At 42.3% G+C, this 17,067-nt stretch overlaps 1 protein-coding gene across 2 annotated transcripts; it reads left to right on the top strand.

Annotated features, from left to right (window-relative positions):
- The first annotated feature begins 688 nt into the window (after positions 1 to 688).
- tmtc4 (transmembrane O-mannosyltransferase targeting cadherins 4) lies at positions 689 to 13,848 on the top strand. Of its 2 annotated transcripts, none has more exons than XM_080902167.1 (18): positions 689 to 1,120; positions 1,218 to 1,419; positions 1,507 to 1,622; positions 3,323 to 3,539; positions 8,118 to 8,205; positions 8,391 to 8,491; positions 8,698 to 8,790; positions 8,991 to 9,152; positions 9,453 to 9,655; positions 9,910 to 9,976; positions 10,423 to 10,554; positions 10,703 to 10,782; positions 10,875 to 10,982; positions 11,079 to 11,220; positions 11,667 to 11,781; positions 13,057 to 13,169; positions 13,307 to 13,376; positions 13,587 to 13,848. In XM_080902167.1, exons 2-18 carry the CDS (start codon positions 1,258 to 1,260, stop codon positions 13,733 to 13,735), a joined length of 2,118 nt encoding a protein of 705 aa, XP_080758293.1. In that variant the 5' UTR covers positions 689 to 1,120; positions 1,218 to 1,257; the 3' UTR covers positions 13,736 to 13,848. The 2 variants fall into 2 exon arrangements, with proteins under 2 accessions (XP_080758293.1, XP_080758292.1); XM_080902166.1 differs by having other exon boundaries at positions 690 to 1,120; positions 9,910 to 10,084.
- The last annotated feature ends 3,219 nt before the right edge of the window (positions 13,849 to 17,067 follow it).

Below are 17,067 nucleotides of genomic sequence, written 5' to 3'. Positions count from 1 at the left end.
AGCGGAAGAAGGTGGATGGATGGATTTGCACTTAGTTGTCAGCACAAAACTGGAAGGCTATTATGACCTCTGTAATCAGCTAAAGAGAAGCCAACAGTGAAATCAGAAAGGTCAACTCCAACTGATCATGGCAGATGGCTACCCCTCGCTGCCTGGTTCTACTGGAACTTTCTTCCTGTTAAAAGGGAGTTTTTCCTTCCCACAGTCACCAGGTGCTTACTTAAAAAGAGGTCATCTGATTATTGGGGGTTTCTCTCTATTATTATAGGTTCTTTACCTTACAATATGAAGTGCTAAGAGGCAGTTGTTGCAGTGATTGAATGAACTGAATTGATTTGAATTGAATAGGACTTTATTCTGTCCTTTCTTTAAGGCTCATTTACATACTTATAAACTGTTGGTAATATAAAATAGAGCATCGTCTTAAAAATAATCTCCAAAGTTACCCAAAGCCATCAGCGTAAAGCTTCAAAATAAAATGGAAGTTATTCCAGGAGGACAGAGCCTTTTGATAACAAACTTTGGCCTACATTCACTGTTGTCCACCTGTTGATATTATTGGAAGAAATGTTTTTATGGCTTTAGAGAGCCTTGTACTGCTACAGCATCAAAGCGCTCTCCTCTGCTCAACCCTGCACACTCGTGTATCATTCATCTAGCAACAAGTATTGGCTGACACTGAACACGTGACTCTGACGCTAAAGAGGAAGTCGTTTACTCTAGCGTGCACATTTGTTTACAGCCTCGAGTACTCTGTCCGTACCTCGGCAGGACTGTTCTGTGCGATTCAAGGGCTTTGCTGATCAGTATAATAGTCAAACTACTGTCCGAGCACCACTGCAACTGCGCGCCTGTCATTTGTTTAGGAGCAGCAGAGACCTTTTAGCATGTCTCAGACATGCTAGCTGGCGACACACGAAGAAACCTTCCACGTTATACTGTGATGCCCCAGTGACCGCGTCATCATCGTACCTGTACATCGCCGCATTTGCATGCAGGTGGGATTCTCATGTCTCTGAGTGAGTCAACGTGTACTACCCGTTAGCTTTCTGGCAGACAAGCTAACATGGAGGTAACACAAGACACCGTGACCTCTCAGACAATGAACTGAGACGACAAGGTGTGTATGCAGCGTTTGCACTGTGTTTATTACGCAGTTATCAGTTTTTACAACCTGTGATTTGAATTGACTTCCTGCACCCATCTCTTCTCCTCAGGGATAATGAAACTGAATGACCAAAGACCCAGCAGTGCACTATGGCATTGACTGAAGTATACTGGGACCACCACATACCCTTGCCAAAGCTTGCTCCTGTTCAGGCCAAGGTCACCGTTGCCTTGGTGGCACTCCTGTGCTTCATTAACAGTTATGATGGAGACTTTGTATTTGATGATTCTGAAGCAATTGTTAACAACAAGGTGAGTTTTTCATTCATCAGCAGCTTGACTCCAGTTACACACTTACACTGGCAATAACCGTCACTCATTTTGTTTTTGTGGTTGCAGGATTTGCGCCCAGCAACACCTCTGAACAACATCTGGAGCAATGACTTCTGGGGAACCAACCTGAGTAGCAACTCTAGTCACAAATCCTACCGACCTCTCACTGTCCTTACATTCAGGTAAGGAGTCCTACTTAGTGTCTGAGTTTATACACACTTTATACATTCACAGCTAAACTAGTAATCAGATTCAAATCAGTTTAATCCACGACTCAGAATAAACAAGTCCACACTGATTTTTGTTTTGGTTGCGGAGGTGTGTCTCAAAACATCTGTACATGCTCCCTTTGTACATTGTAAATGTGTGCAGATGTGCACTTGTCTTCTTTACAAAAAGCCAAACTTGTTCTCTGTTGAGATTTTTTTTAATACAACTTTTTGGACTTCTAAAATGATTAAAAAAGCACTACACAATAACAGGCACTACTGGACTTGAAATACCTATATGCACTCACTGGCCACTTTACTACCTTGTTAGCACTATTCTGGATCCCCTTTTTCCTTTAGAACTGCCTATATTCTTCATGGCACAGATTCAACAAGTTGCTGGTAAAATTCCTCAGAGATTCTGGTCCATATTGACATGATTGCATCACACAGTTGCTGCAGATTTGTCAGCTGCTTATCCATGATGTGAATTTCCCTTCCCACCTTGGACCAAGTGATCTGACTGTGGAGGCCTTTTGAGTACAGTTACCTCACTGTCATGTTGAAGAAACCGGTTTGCTGGAAGCAGCCATCACAAGACAGGTGGAGCTGACGGGAGTGGCACCTGGTGTGTGGTATTGCATCTAGTTTCTGCCGTGTGATTTGTTTTATTAGAAATTGCATTAATCAGCAGCTGAACAGTAACTAATAAAGTGGCCAGTGAGTGTATATTAAAGGATTTGAATAGACATGTGACTAAATGTTAACACAGCTGTTGAGAAAGATAAAAGCATAGCACATTCATCATTTTTGCATTTTGCATTGATTCAATAATCTGTTCTATCAATCTAATCATTAGACCACATCGCATGTGCACAGTTGACCTGAAACCTTCAATCCAAAAGAGTTCAGTCAGAATTTAAAAAATATGTGCTTGTAATTTCAGCCACACACATTAGAGCATCATTCTTCGAATACTTACTCCTCTGTTAATTGCCAAAACCTCTACACGGTTCCTGTCAGTAGTTTAACCACAGTAAGGACTTGACTGAAAAAGCATAACATCATACTGTTTCTGTAGGTTACTTCTTCCTGCAGGAACTTGCACAATATTTTAGGTCAATCAGCACCTGTGTGCATGTTCTGACAGCAGGAAATCTCTCTATAGTTTCTCTTTCAAAGATGTTTTCAGGGTAGAGGAAAGGTACTTGATCCCCTAAAAACTGCAGGGAAGAACTCGACAGCAAACACAACCACTGGAGTCTGGTGGATAACGACAGACTCGAGTAACAGTCTTCTCCAGTCAAACGTTACCAACAGCTGCTTAAAATTATCCACAGGGAAACACCAGAGACGGCATCACCACTGCTATATCAGTCTGATGTTAATATATTCATCACTTGCAGTTTGAAGCTGTTACAAATTGATTACATCACCTTGTGAGGCTAGTTAACCTGCAGTGGAAACGGAAAGGATGATTAGGGGCCATTGCTGTAAACGTTTGTGCCATTTAGGAGTTCTGTTGTGTTTCTGTTATTGATGACCCTCACCATGTCCCATTGGCTTCATCGTGTCACATTATGCTTTATAATAGCTTCACCATACTCACACATATACTTTCCTACACCTGCTGTACATTCAGCTCTAGTTTTTCTCTTGTCTCGCTGTTGCAGGCTGAACTACCTCGTAGCGGGAGGCCTTCACCCCGTTGGCTTCCATGTGCTCAACATCATCCTCCATGCTGTCATATCCGCCCTTATGATTGACGTGTTTGCAGTACTTATTGGTGGACTGGCCTACGATGAGAAGGGCAGGATACTGAACCACGCTCCGAAGACCTCTTTGCTTGCTGCCATCTTCTTTGCCGCACACCCAGTTCACACAGAAAGTGTAAGTAGAGTTGAAGTGTTTATTTATATGCATAATATTATAAGTAAAGAGACAATCAAATAGTTCAGTATGCATTAAAATCATCATACACATGAGTGTGTAAAGATTCATATGTATGATTATTGTGTAGTTTGGACTTATTAGTAGTCTCAAAACTGAAAATACAGTTTTGCATTAAAACGCAAACAGTAAAGCTTAAAGAAAAACAATTATAGATATATAGATAGGTACTTTATTGATTTCACAACTGGAATTCATGTGTTACAACAGCAAGGTGATGAAAAAAAAACTAGAGTCTAAATAAACATAATTAAAGTGGTACACAGCCATGATGAGCACCTTATTTAGTGAAATAAAAAGGTTATACACAGTGGGGCAAAAAAGTATTTAGTCAGCCACCGATTGTGCAAGTTCCCCCACCTAAAATGATGACAGAGGTCAGTAATTTGCACCAGAGGTACACTTCAACTGTGAGAGACAGAATGTAAAAAAAAAAATCCATGAATCCACATGGTAGGATTTGTAAAGAATTTATTCGTAAATCAGGGTGGAAAATAAGTATTTGGTCAACAACAAAAATACAACTCAATACTTTGTAACATAACCTTTGTTGGCAATAACAGAGGTCAAACGTTTACTATAGGTCTTTACCAGGTTTGCACACACAGTAGCTGGTATTTTGGCCCATTCCTCCATGCAGATCTTCTCGAGAGCAGTGATGTTTTGGGGCTGTCGCCGAGCAACACGAACTTTCAACTCCCGCCACAGATTTTCTATGGGGTTGAGGTCTGGAGACTGGCTAGGCCACTCCAGGACTTTCAAATGCTTCTTACGGAGCCACTCCTTTGTTGCCCGGGCGGTGTGTTTTGGATCATTGTCATGTTGGAAGACCCAGCCTCGTTTCATCTTCAAAGTTCTCACTGATGGAAGGAGGTTTTGGCTCAAAATCTCACGATACATGGCCCCATTCATTCTGTCCTTAACACGGATCAGTCGTCCTGTCCCCTTGGCAGAAAAACAGCCCCATAGCATGATGTTTCCACCCCCATGCTTCACAGTAGGTATGGTGTTCTTGGGATGCAACTCAGTATTCTTCTTCCTCCAAACACGACGAGTTGAGTTTATACCAAAAAGTTCTACTTTGGTTTCATCTGACCACATGACATTCTCCCAATCCTCTGCTGTATCATCCATGTGCTCTCTGGCAAACTTCAGACGGGCCTGGACATGCACTGGCTTCAGCAGCGGAACACGTCTGGCACTGCGGGATTTGATTCCCTGCCGTTGTAGTGTGTTACTGATGGTGACCTTTGTTACTTTGGTCCCAGCTCTCTGCAGGTCATTCACCAGGTCCCCCCGTGTGGTTCTGGGATCTTTGCTCACCGTTCTCATGATCATTTTGACCCCACGGGATGAGATCTTGCGTGGAGCCCCAGATCGAGGGAGATTATCAGTGGTCTTGTATGTCTTCCATTTTCTGATGATTGCTCCCACAGTTGATTTTTTCACACCAAGCTGCTTGCCTATTGTAGATTCACTCTTCCCAGTCTGGTGCAGGTCTACAATACTTTTCCTGGTGTCCTTCGAAAGCTCTTTGGTCTTGGCCATGGCGGAGTTTGGAGTCTGACTGTTTGAGGCTGTGGACAGGTGTCTTTTATACAGATGATGAGTTCAAACAGGTGCCATTCATACAGGTAACGAGTGGGGGACAGAAAAGCTTCTTACAGAAGACGTTACAGGTCTGTGAGAGCCAGAGATTTTCCTTGTTTGAGGTGACCAAATACTTATTTTCCACCCTGATTTACGAATAAATTCTTTACAAATCCTACCATGTGGATTCATGGATTTTTTTTTCACATTCTGTCTCTCACAGTTGAAGTGTACCTCTGGTGCAAATTACTGACCTCTGTCATCATTTTAAGTGGGGGAACTTGCACAATCGGTGGCTGACTAAATACTTTTTTGCCCCACTGTATGCAACAGTGATTAGAAAAACAAAGACTTGAGATTTTACAAGAGAGTAGTAAAATACCATTCATAAATATCTTTACGCTATAAATCTAAGAAACAGCTGCAAGGAGGTATAATACAGAAACGTGTGATGGTTTAAGGTAGGACATTTTTAGGCTATGTGGTTAGGAGATGATACACTAGTGAATCCTTGATTCTGTTCCTATCCTGAATGACTTTTTACTGCTCTTTCACCAGTATTTTACATTTATTTCTACAGCTAACTTCTAACAGATGACATTTAGCTAGTAGTGTTTGGCCATGGTGTGTTTAGGTATTTCTTTTTATATATTTACAATATTTTCTTTCTTTCTGCATGCTGGCGAATGAGCTGTTAAGTCAGCTCCAGGTTTTTATTTGAACTTGGTTGGGCTGTTACTGTTAGGGACCTGTGCACCTCAATGAGGTAGTTTTGATTTTGAGCTACAAATAAACCTTTCCTAAAAACATGGTTTCAACACGGCGTCAAGACAAGCCAATCCAGAGCCTCCAGTGCTTCCGTGCCAAGAACAAATGCCCCATCTCAGCTGGGAGCGTGGGCCAAGGTGCGTGCGATAGTACGACCTGACTATTAGCCACGTTGGGATGCTTATTGACCTGCCCTCATATGTGTTTTTCTGCTGTAAAGTAGGGCTGAACGATATATCGCATTTGCGATAATATCGCGACATGATCAAGTGCAATTTTCTAACCGCAAAGGCTGCGATTATACTCTGGACATGTCCAAATTCATGGGCTGCATCCTCCTGAGGCCGCATTTGTAGACCGATTACGTCACAGCGACGCGCCGAAGGCTGTCCAAATTACTACCATATCCCAGAATTCATAGCGCGGCCCAGCCAAACTCCAGTTTCCAGCAATGGCGACCGCTACTAAGTTTTAAAATTACTCATACTAATCTTTCTGGGTCACAAAATAAACTTTTAACATATTTTCAAGTAGTTGTGTAAACATCAAATATCTGCTCGGTTTATCAAGATATCCCATATTTGCAAAAGTGCTTCGACGTTTTCAGCTGCTACCCACCAGCTCGACAGCTAGCCGGGAGCTCGAGGGTTACTGATGCGGCCGAGAACGGCACAACTCCCGGCACATCATTTTCAGATCACCGCGGAGTTTCGCTGCTCGGGTTAAACGTGATATATAAGTCACTTAGACAACCTAAAAATGTTATTGTTGGGCTTTTTTCAGTGTTTTGTTTGTTCGTGAGTAAATCGGTTTGGCTGAGATTAAAGTTATTAGATTAGATAAAATAAAACTTTATTAATCCCCCGGGTGGGTTCCTCCTTGGTTTTCACACAGCTGACTAAACGTCAAACAGAAAACTTATTAAACAGAAGTATGAGACAGTCGAGAATTTACACCAGTGTCTGGTTATATTTTAGATAGCAAGAAGCAGACGGCCGAGTTTATTAAACTCCACCGAGACAGCGGTGACGCTAATCAGAACTAGACCGTCCAATTTCACGCCTTTAAATTTTAAAGGCGTGTTTGTGTGTGTGTTTATACAATTGCTATTATGTTTGCACTTTATGTGTAATGTTACTGACTGCAGAGATCAGTAAGATGTGTGTATTTTTTATTTATTAGTTTTATTTATTTAATATTATTTTTTAATTGAATGACTGTCTAGTAGTTCACAGATGTCGAAAAACTGAGTGTGGTAAAGCCACTGATTTTTTTTAATGTATATTTCTGCAATCTGCACATTGTACTGACTTTCATTTTAATGTTTACACCAGGGTTCCTTGTCAGCACTTTATGCTCAGATGTTTGTAAGCTAAAAATAAACTATTGTGTATGTTCAAATATACTGTTGTGATTGAAGAAGTTAAATAAAAATGTCAGTCATCAATTCATGCATCACCTCATGTCATCATAACAGAGGTCTGTCTTTCAGGAAAGAACAGTTTAAAATTAATGTAATATAGTATTGGCCATACTATATGATGTATTGCTTGTCTTTGTTTAATAATACAGAAGACAAAGACCTTAAAAAATAATCGCATGTCGCATCGCAATCGCAATATTGGGGCAAAAAATCGCAATTAGATTATTTTCCATAATCGTTCAGCCCTACTGTAAAGCATGGCTGGAAAGAAGCAATTCCCTGTCCATTTCCCTTTAATCATGCAGGGCAAGGACTGGGTAAGACCTGGGGGGTGGGAGGGAGGCACACTGTCTGCTTGGGCCTGCTGTATGTATCAAAGCAGGCAACCACAGGATGCCAGCCATACTTTATATACACACACACACACACACACACACACACACACACACACACACACACACACACACACACACACACACCATATAGAAACACACACACACAACCGTGCTACACTGGTAATGAGAGTTTCTTCTGACATCTTTTTAATAAGCTTCCTTTTGTACTTGGATGCATTATGCAAAACTAATATATGGTGCATGTGTAATAAAATGAATAATTTCTAAAGAGGTTTACCAGATAATGTTGTTTCTTCAAGTATTTTTTGTAGTTTAATCAGTCCTTCCTGTCTCATGTATCATAGCTTTTTTTTCTCTCGCTTTTCTCTGTTTCTCATCAAGGTCGCTGGCATAGTGGGCCGAGCAGACCTTTTATGCGCCCTCTTCTTCCAGCTGTCTTTCCTCACCTACTGCAAGGCTTTTAACAAAGGTAGGTACCTGACACGAGTATTACTCTTTAGGCACACAGTAATTCTATACTGCACAAAGCGCTTTCCATATGTCACTGGCATCAAAACGTTATCGATCTGCCAGCATTCGATGCATCTGTCTGAACACCTACATTTCAATCCTTTCCTGTCTCTGAGCAGCGTGGTCTTGGCTTTGTGTTCTCAGGGAGTGACAGAGATGACAGGTTTTCTCTCCAGTGGGTTGTGGTCAGCCTCTTGCTGTGTGCTGCAGCAATGCTCTGTAAAGAACAAGGCATCACTGTCTTGGTATGAAGTCCTTCTGTAAGGTCATTTTTAGATCTGATGTTTTCATCCTGTCTTGCCATCCCACTGTAATTCTTGCTTACACAAGGAGAAGAAGTCTCACATTTTTTTACATATATGTATATATGAAATGAGCTAATTCGTTTTGTTGCTGACCTATATACATTTAAATGCCATTTCTCCTTCTTTCTCTATGTATTTTCCTTCAGGGTGTGAATGCTGCCTTTGATGTCCTCCTGATCTGTAATGTTAATGTGTATGAACTCAGCCAGAGGCTACTCCTTAGGAAGAAATCATTTGATGTGAGTTAGGTTTGCACACCCTCCCCTGCTTTTCTGTCATAAATTATGCACTGCTTTGTATGATTTATGTCACATTTCATACACTGTCTGTATAAAGTAGTTTGCAATTGAGTACATTAGCGATTAAACGGTGACTGAAAGTAACTAACAAGCTTTATATTTTTAATTGTAAGTGACAAGTGGTAATACTCTTGTGACAGGTAAGTGAGTTGGTGCGAATGGGATTGCTTACGCGACTGGGTCTAATGGGTCTTGGAGGCCTCCTGATGCTTTACGCACGCTGGAGGATCATGGGAACAGGACCGCCAGCGTTCACTGAAGTAGACAACCCGGCTTCTTTTGCAGAAAATATCATCCTCAGGGTAAGAAAGATTAGTTTGTAGAGTTTATTTCACAATATTTATTCATGCATTATAATTACAGACAATTTTATCTTTAAATGATTCTGATTGATCTATGTAATTATGAATTGACTTTATTGAAGCATATATTCCGTTTTTTTCATCATTTCAGTTTAATTCACCGTCTAATATCATGTTTGTCCTGAGTAATTTGCATGGTTTTTAAACACTGTTTACTTCAGAATTTTAAATGCTTTTCCCCTTTTTCTCCGCTGGTTTTGTTGCTGCTCTCTTCCTTTTCTGTTCCGTTTTGATTGGCAGATAGTGAACTATAATTACTACTACTCCCTTAATGCCTGGCTGCTGCTGTGTCCCTGGTGGCTGTGTTTTGATTGGTCCATGGGTTGTGTGCCTCTCATTAAGTCAGCCACTGATTGGAGGATAGTCTGGCTGCTGCTGCTCTGGTGCATCCTGGTAGGCTTGATAAGCCAAGCCTTATGCTCACAGGACAGCCAGAGGAGGAGGTGAGTGAGGAAAGCCATCTCAGATTTGCTGGAATGAAAGATGAAATAAAGTACATGTTGACTTCTAAAGACGTATAGTTGATTGTGACTATAAAAGCATATTCACCGCAGTGTCACCAGTGCACAACGCATACTTTTTGCTTGGTTTAGCACAGACTTGACAATTTTTTTGGGTCCAGTATTCAGATTCTTAAGCTTAAATCTCAGACCACATGTTTTTAGATGCTATGTGTGTGCTCTGTTTTCCTCACTAGGACTTTGACCCTGGGTCTGGTGCTACTGGTGGTCCCTTTTCTGCCTGCGAGCAACATTTTTTTCAGGGTGGGCTTTGTCATTGCTGAGAGAGTTCTCTATCTGTCTTCAGCCGGCTACTGCCTACTGCTGGCATACTCTTTAGGACACTGCTGCTGCCGTTGGTCCAAATACAGGGTACGCCTAAATGATGCCAAAAAGATCACAATAAAGCAAAGGACACCAAACACTGAAGCAGTTTCTAGTAAAGGTTTATTTTCCAAAGTTGTCGGTTTAAACTGTCTTGATTTTAAACTCAAAATCTGTTTTCAAAACCAGCTTTGATAATTCAGTAACTCAGTAAATGTCTAATGACTTCCCTATAAAGGGACGATGACAGCAGGTGGTGTCCATGTGCTGCAGAAATACATTTTGCAGGTTATTAATTCAGTGTCACACATCATTTGACTTGAAGCTTAATATTGTAATGCTTTATAGCACTTGGCTGTTAAATGGTTCCTCTTCTCTTTTTGCAGAAGTTGCTGTGCGTCATGGTGCTTGCACTGTTGTGTGTGTATGTAGTGCGCTGTGCTCTCCGCAGTCACCAGTGGCGTTCAGAACAAAGCCTCTTCACCAGCGCCCTTTCTGTCTGTCCGCTCAACGCCAAGGTAAAGAAAAATACATAAAAAATCAGTGATTTGCGCTTTCCCGCCTCGCTTCAGTTTGTGCCAGTAAATTATTTTAGTGCACATTTGAAAATGAATTCTAGTCATAGACACGTCCTGATGCTTTAAGTGCTAATGATTGTTCCCTCAGGTGCATTATAATGTGGGTAAGAACCTGGCTGACAGAGGGAACACCACTCCAGCTATTACATATTACAGAGAAGCAGTCAGGTATGTGTCCTTACAAGCAGTTACGACCTACTACATTTCTGACAAAGAAACAGTCATTGACTTGTTTGTTGCATGTTATTTATGGCTTTCAGGCTACACCCTACATACGTCCATGCAATGAACAACCTGGGGAATATCCTGAAGGAGAAAAATGAACTTGTGGAAGCAGAGCAGCTGTTGTCTAAAGCTGTTTCCATTCAGTAATGTTGTTTAACATCAAAGTTTAAACCAACGAGCTCTTTTAACAGATTTAGACTCCCTGTTCATGGCTTTGTGTTCTTTTTAAAACCGTGCAGGCCTGACTTCGCTGCAGCTTGGATGAATCTGGGAATAGTTCAGAACAGCCTGCAGAAGTTTGAGGAGGCAGAGAAGAGTTACTGGAACGCCATCCGCTTCCGGAGAAAATACCCAGACTGCTACTATAACCTGGGACGCTTGGTGAGGTCCCGGGCTCAAACCACGCAATCTGCTTTTGCCCGTTTACCATGTTCACTGTGTAAGATTAAGCTGTTAGCAAAACAAAACAAGGATAAGACAAACTACACCTCTACATGAAGCAGTACTAGCTAAAAAGTGGCGTTTTTAACTCTGTACGCTGACTGTTTTTCGCCAGATTCACTTAGCTGTTCTTCTTTTGCCATGTTTATATTGGTCAGCCTCAGGGAGGACGCCCCTGACAAAAGCCCCAAATAACTCTAACACGTTGTGAGGCGTCCCAGATGACACACTACACAAGGTCATGTGTAGTGTTGTTTTTATGTGATACATGTTATATGTTTCTCTTCTACAGCTTCAATCCACAATTTAAACTAAATAAAAAAAAAAAAATAGAAATTGTCATTGAATTCAAAAAGAGTTTTCTAACACTGTACCTCATATTTCAGTATGCCGACCAGAACAGACACCTGGATGCCCTAAACGCCTGGAGGAATGCAACTGTGCTAAAACCTGACCACAGCCTGGCGTGGAACAACATGGTCATTCTGCTGGACAACACCGGTAGTGGAAAAGTGCACGAGCTCACAAACAGACATGCTTTTAATACAACAGACACTAGACTACATCTATTTTATTGTTTTATGTGATGCGTTTTATTGTGTTTGTTGTTCAAAACCAGTAACTGATAACATTCAGCCTTTTGTGAATTTACATGAAAATGAGTCACTTTACTTAAAAAAAAAAGAAAAAAAAAAAGAAAAAGGAAAAAAAGCCTCTCTTGTGGGTGCACTTTGTTACAGGATTCAGAGCCAAGAAACAAAGTGTGGTTATTTTTGGGAAGGCAGTAAATCTAAATGGCCAACAAGATTAGACCGGAAGAGCAGGAATCAGCAATGCTTGAAATTTATGTATTAAAGCTTTGTGTTCTGAGTTTTGAAGGCAGTCTTCCCTGCCGTGTGGAGAATGCTCTGATTTCCAAACGCTCGAGCCGTTTTGTCAGAAGCTGCTCCCGTGGGGGCGGAGTCTCCCAGGAGGGTACTGGAACTGTCCAATCAGGGCCCAGTATGTTCCTGATCAAACGTGGGCAAGCACAGCCAGAACAGCGCCCCCTCAGAGGTTCCCCCACCGCATTTGTTCCCCAAATCTGACAGAAATAATTCTACCCATCTCCCCAGCTCCACTCCAAACACACAAAAAAGAGAGGAAGAGAAAAGAAGAACAATAGGTGTCATTTTGAAAAAGTGAGGAACTGGGAATATTGTTTTCACTTTGGTCTTGGCCCCTCCTTTGTTTTGATCATTACACAAACAAAAGACGGGATCAGTGTAAATTTAGGCACAGTTGCGCATGTAGTCATGTGTTGGCGAGCTGTCTGAAGGGCATGGGCCATGACTCAGGACATGACTGCCATTGTTTTGCCCTCCGTTTCTCTGTCTGTCTGTCTCTCTCCATTTCTGGCCAGACATCAGACGGATCTTTGACAGAGATCAATAACCCAGTGGGCCTTGTGTTCATCCTTAATTAGGACACTAAACCAATCCTCCATGTGTGGAGAGAGAAAAACTCTGCTCTAGATACTGCTGACAAATAAAGCACACGCTCAGACTCTCTGTGTTTTAGCCGCATCTTTGAATTTGTGTTTTCAACAGTCTGAAACGCTTTCATGTTGGGCAGCATTTTTAATATAATCCCCATGATTTCAATAGGCTTTGTCGCATAAATGTTAGCTGCCTTGCTGTGTAGATTACACTAACAAATACATAGTATAGATTTGCTGTGTGTATATTTGAATTTTATTTTCTGACATTTTTAGTAATTTTTCGTTCTGTCTGTAAGGTAACTTGGGTCAAGCAGAGCTGATCGGCCGAGAGGCTCTGAGAGTCCTCCCAAACGACCACACCATCATGTTTTCATTGGCTAATGTCCTGGGGAAATTACAAAAATATGAGGTCGGTAAACATTAGTACGCATAGTAGGCATTATAAGGATTTTATCCCTTACAGTACTCTGTCTGCTCTGAAATATGACTGGGACTAGTAAAGACAATTCAGGATGCGCTTTTTTTCCCCCCTTTGTTTTATCTCAGGAGTCAGAGGGCTTCTTTCTTCACGCCCTCCGGATCAACCCAAATGCTGCTAGTTGCCATGGAAATTTAGGTAAGGCGATTTTGGTTGTGTCACATATTTTACAGTGTTGCTAAGAGCTTCCAAGCACTCAGAAGCAACAAATATATATATATATTTATGCTTGCTAGTAAAAGTGTTATTGTGCAGTCTAGCTGTACCGAATGAGCTAAATGAATAGAATTAGAATCAGTGCAGCTTCTCAGCTTAAAGCAGCTTTCGTTCTCTTTTTTTCCCCCTCAGCTGTGTTGTATCATCGCTGGGGGAAGCTGGAGCTGGCAAAGAAACACTACGAGCTTTCTCTAAAGTTGGACCCTGAGGCTCCTGGGACCAGAGACAACTACAACATGCTGCGACGCAAACTGGACCAACTTAAACGCAGCACACCCTGAGGGAACCCACTTTGACTCCTGCCTACTGAAGAACAAATTGTTTCACTTGATATTATTTGAGCTCACACTAATTCTGGCTTTGAAACATTTGGAAATAAAGACCACGATCTGTTAATAAAGCTTCTGTTCTGTTATTTATATAATAAACATAAAAGAGAGAGGGGAAAGGAAAATGTAAAGCAATACAATGTTTTCTTTGCTAGTGTTAAAATGTGCATTGATTTCATCAGATGTGTCCAGGTTAGGACTGTCAGATGCCTGTGCTGTTTTGTTGCCCCATTTGAAGGCCATGTGGACCTGATCCATGTTGAACCCCGTTCTCTTTTCATCTTTGACCCCATGTTGTGTCAGCTGGATAGAGCACCATGCACGTGCAGAGGGTCTGCTGTAACATTTATTTGGCTTGGCCCTTTTTCAGGAGTTCCAAATGTCCCTACGCTCAAACGCTAAAATAGTTTTGACCAAGAGTGCTCGTCTGCATGTGGTCATAGCATCAGTGTTTCTTAATGCCCATCTTTTTAGTTCTGACTGGGATTGCCCTATGAGCTATAACCACCCCCGCCTCACCTCTTTACTGCTCCTGTCACCACTGCAGTTAATGGGGGAAAGGTGTTGGGGTTTTTTTTATATTTTTTTTAGCTCTGACATTTTTCTCAAGTGTCCATGAGAAGATGAGAGGTCAGCTGAGACAGGAAACCCATGGCCGGTGCTGTATGAAAACAGCTCTATATCACAGAACCTTCAAAGGGAGACGGAGATTATCTCCCGGGGGGGGGGGAGTATGTGTGCACGCACGCACATACGTTCCCGCACATGGGCCTGTTTCTCTTGAAGAACACTGAAGAGGGGAAAGGCAACCCCAGTGTGGAACATCAGTCAACAAGTGTGCACCCGGGGTCAAAGTTCAACCCACTTCTATTTTTTCACCTGCTTCCTACAGCTTGCAGGAAACTTTTGAAGCCATGGTGGGGTGGTATGGCTTTGCTTTAGGGGCTGCTAAGTTTGTTTGCACATAAAGTACAATACACCACTTGATGCTTTGATGCTTGAAAGATGTTACTGATAACATTGTGGGGGTGGGGGGGACAGCACACACGACCATCAATATCCTCTGTGTATATGAACTCTTAAATATGAGTCATCACGTGAAGAAATGTCTTTGTTACTCGCCTGTTTTCATTTTCCTTTAAGTCCGTGGTGGATGTATAAAGCATCTGCAAGTCCCAACAAAGCAAAAACCTATAGTGTATACACAGCACACTCAAGCATTGTTTCGTTTGAGATGAAATGCGTTTCAACAAGACTGGCAAAGGTCAGTGCAGTGAAAAGACTTCATGCTATGGAGCGAATGCAGACGCAAGGAGATCAAAAAACATTTGGATAGTGACATTCAGCACTGAAAGCGTTTCCCTCGTATTATTTTTCATCACGCCGTGTAACACGCAGTGCCGCCGATGTACGATTGGCCACACAACCATCAGCTCTTCGCTTTATGTACTTATGGATCCTTTCTTTACTTTCTGTGTGATCCTTTCATTCAGTGCCTGCAGCTGACTGTCTAGCTGCACAGCTGTGCTGGCACACCAGTGGGGGAGCCCACTTTTATCATAATCATTCTTTGAATACCTTTCATTATCATAAAATATGTGAGTATTAAAGGGATGGATTCACCGGCCCCGCCAACATCTTCATTATCCATTCTGACTGACAAAAACCTGCTGTCCTAGGGAGTGACATTAATAAAAGATGGGATACTACAGCCTTATGAAGTCTTCTCCTTGTTCTGTGGGTTTTTCACTGTACACCTTTTAACTGCTTGGATGCTCCATCACAATGATATAATGAAATCGTCTCCCAGGTGGGGTTCTTTATTGTGTTCTATTAATCACACTGATGACTTTTGATCATTATAATCAATGGATTAGGCGGAATCGCGTCCGATTGTTCAAAGCCAAAACCGCTCAAAAATCTGTAATGCCAAATTCGACGAGGCGTTTTTGTTTTGATTGCCATGAAACTTGTTATGAAAAAACTTATTGTCACCCTTTTGTCGCCGCGGCGTATTCGACAGGGGAAAAAATGGAAGCAGGGGAGCACTAATTTGAACCCAGTGAGGGTGTTTTGGAACAGCAGGTGTGCTATTTTGCATCTGATAAGCAACCCCCCCCTCGCCCCTCACCACCAACAAAAAAAAGAATCACAGGGCTTATCAGAAGTGCTACATGACAATGTGCTGAGGTATTAAATGAAGCAGCGATGGGAATAAATGTGATGGTCACCCTGAAAAAATGACTTGGAGACTCCCTAAATTGGAGTGGAGTTCAACTATGCTGTATGTGTGGAAAGGAGCACACACACACACACACACACGGTTGCAAACATGCTCTATAGCTATAAGAGGGGTTTTGAGAGCGTTCTCATCAATGTGACAGGATGCGATCAAGGGCAGTCCTGTGATGCGTCTGCTGGGCCTCTTTAGGGCCCTCGCTGTTCCTCTCTTATACTCCCCCCCAACCACAACAATCCTAATGGGCTCTGATGGGCACCTCCATCTTGCCTGTCTAATCGATGTAAATACTGCGCATTTGAACCACATCCTTCCCACCATCCCGGCCGGCCCCTCCCTCTGTTTCTTATAACAGTAGGGGTCAGAGGTTAGGCTGACTGAGTGGTCATTAGAATGGCAGTCCTTATTAGAGGAGCAGCTTGTCTGACACCCCGTCCGTATCCTGGAGAGGTACCCACCCTGTCTGCTTCATCTAGATCATATTACATGACACGACCTCACAACAGATACTACCAGTGCACTACAGCACTGTAGGCCACTAGGGCACAGCGGCATTTTCAGAGGGGTCTCCTCGCCTGTCACAGCGCTTCCCTGACAGCACTCTGTCTGTCTGGCTTGGATGGACTCTGTCATTTTAAGGAGGGCTACTGTCAGTGGGCATTGGGACTGTCGCGTCTACATGCCCTGGCATTTTCAGCAGCGCTCTCTGTAAGAGAGCATCCCTGCCATCCTCTCGAGAGTCCGTGATGTCGTGGCCAATGATTAATAGTTAGAGATGGGCTATAAGTGTCCAGTGTGGCCAGATGCTAGTCGGGGCTTTGTTGTACTGATATAATGGACAGAGTCTGCCAATTTGGCTCCCTGACAAAGCCTGGAAGTTCCCCAACACTGATTCTGTTTCTATGTAGTGGTGCCCTGGGGGCTGAATTTTGAGGATGTGCTCTTGTGAAAAACGTTGTGGTGTATTATCTTCAGCTGAGAAAAGCGCTATGAATGATCACGGATTAAACAAAATGGTCAATATACCAGCTTACAATTATTTTAT

Source organism: Rhamphochromis sp. 'chilingali' (genome assembly GCF_963969265.1).
Source record: "Rhamphochromis sp. 'chilingali' genome assembly, chromosome: 14".
In the NCBI taxonomy this organism is placed as follows: Eukaryota; Metazoa; Chordata; class Actinopteri; order Cichliformes; family Cichlidae; genus Rhamphochromis; species Rhamphochromis sp. 'chilingali'.
This window is presented reverse-complemented; position numbering and strand designations above follow the sequence as displayed.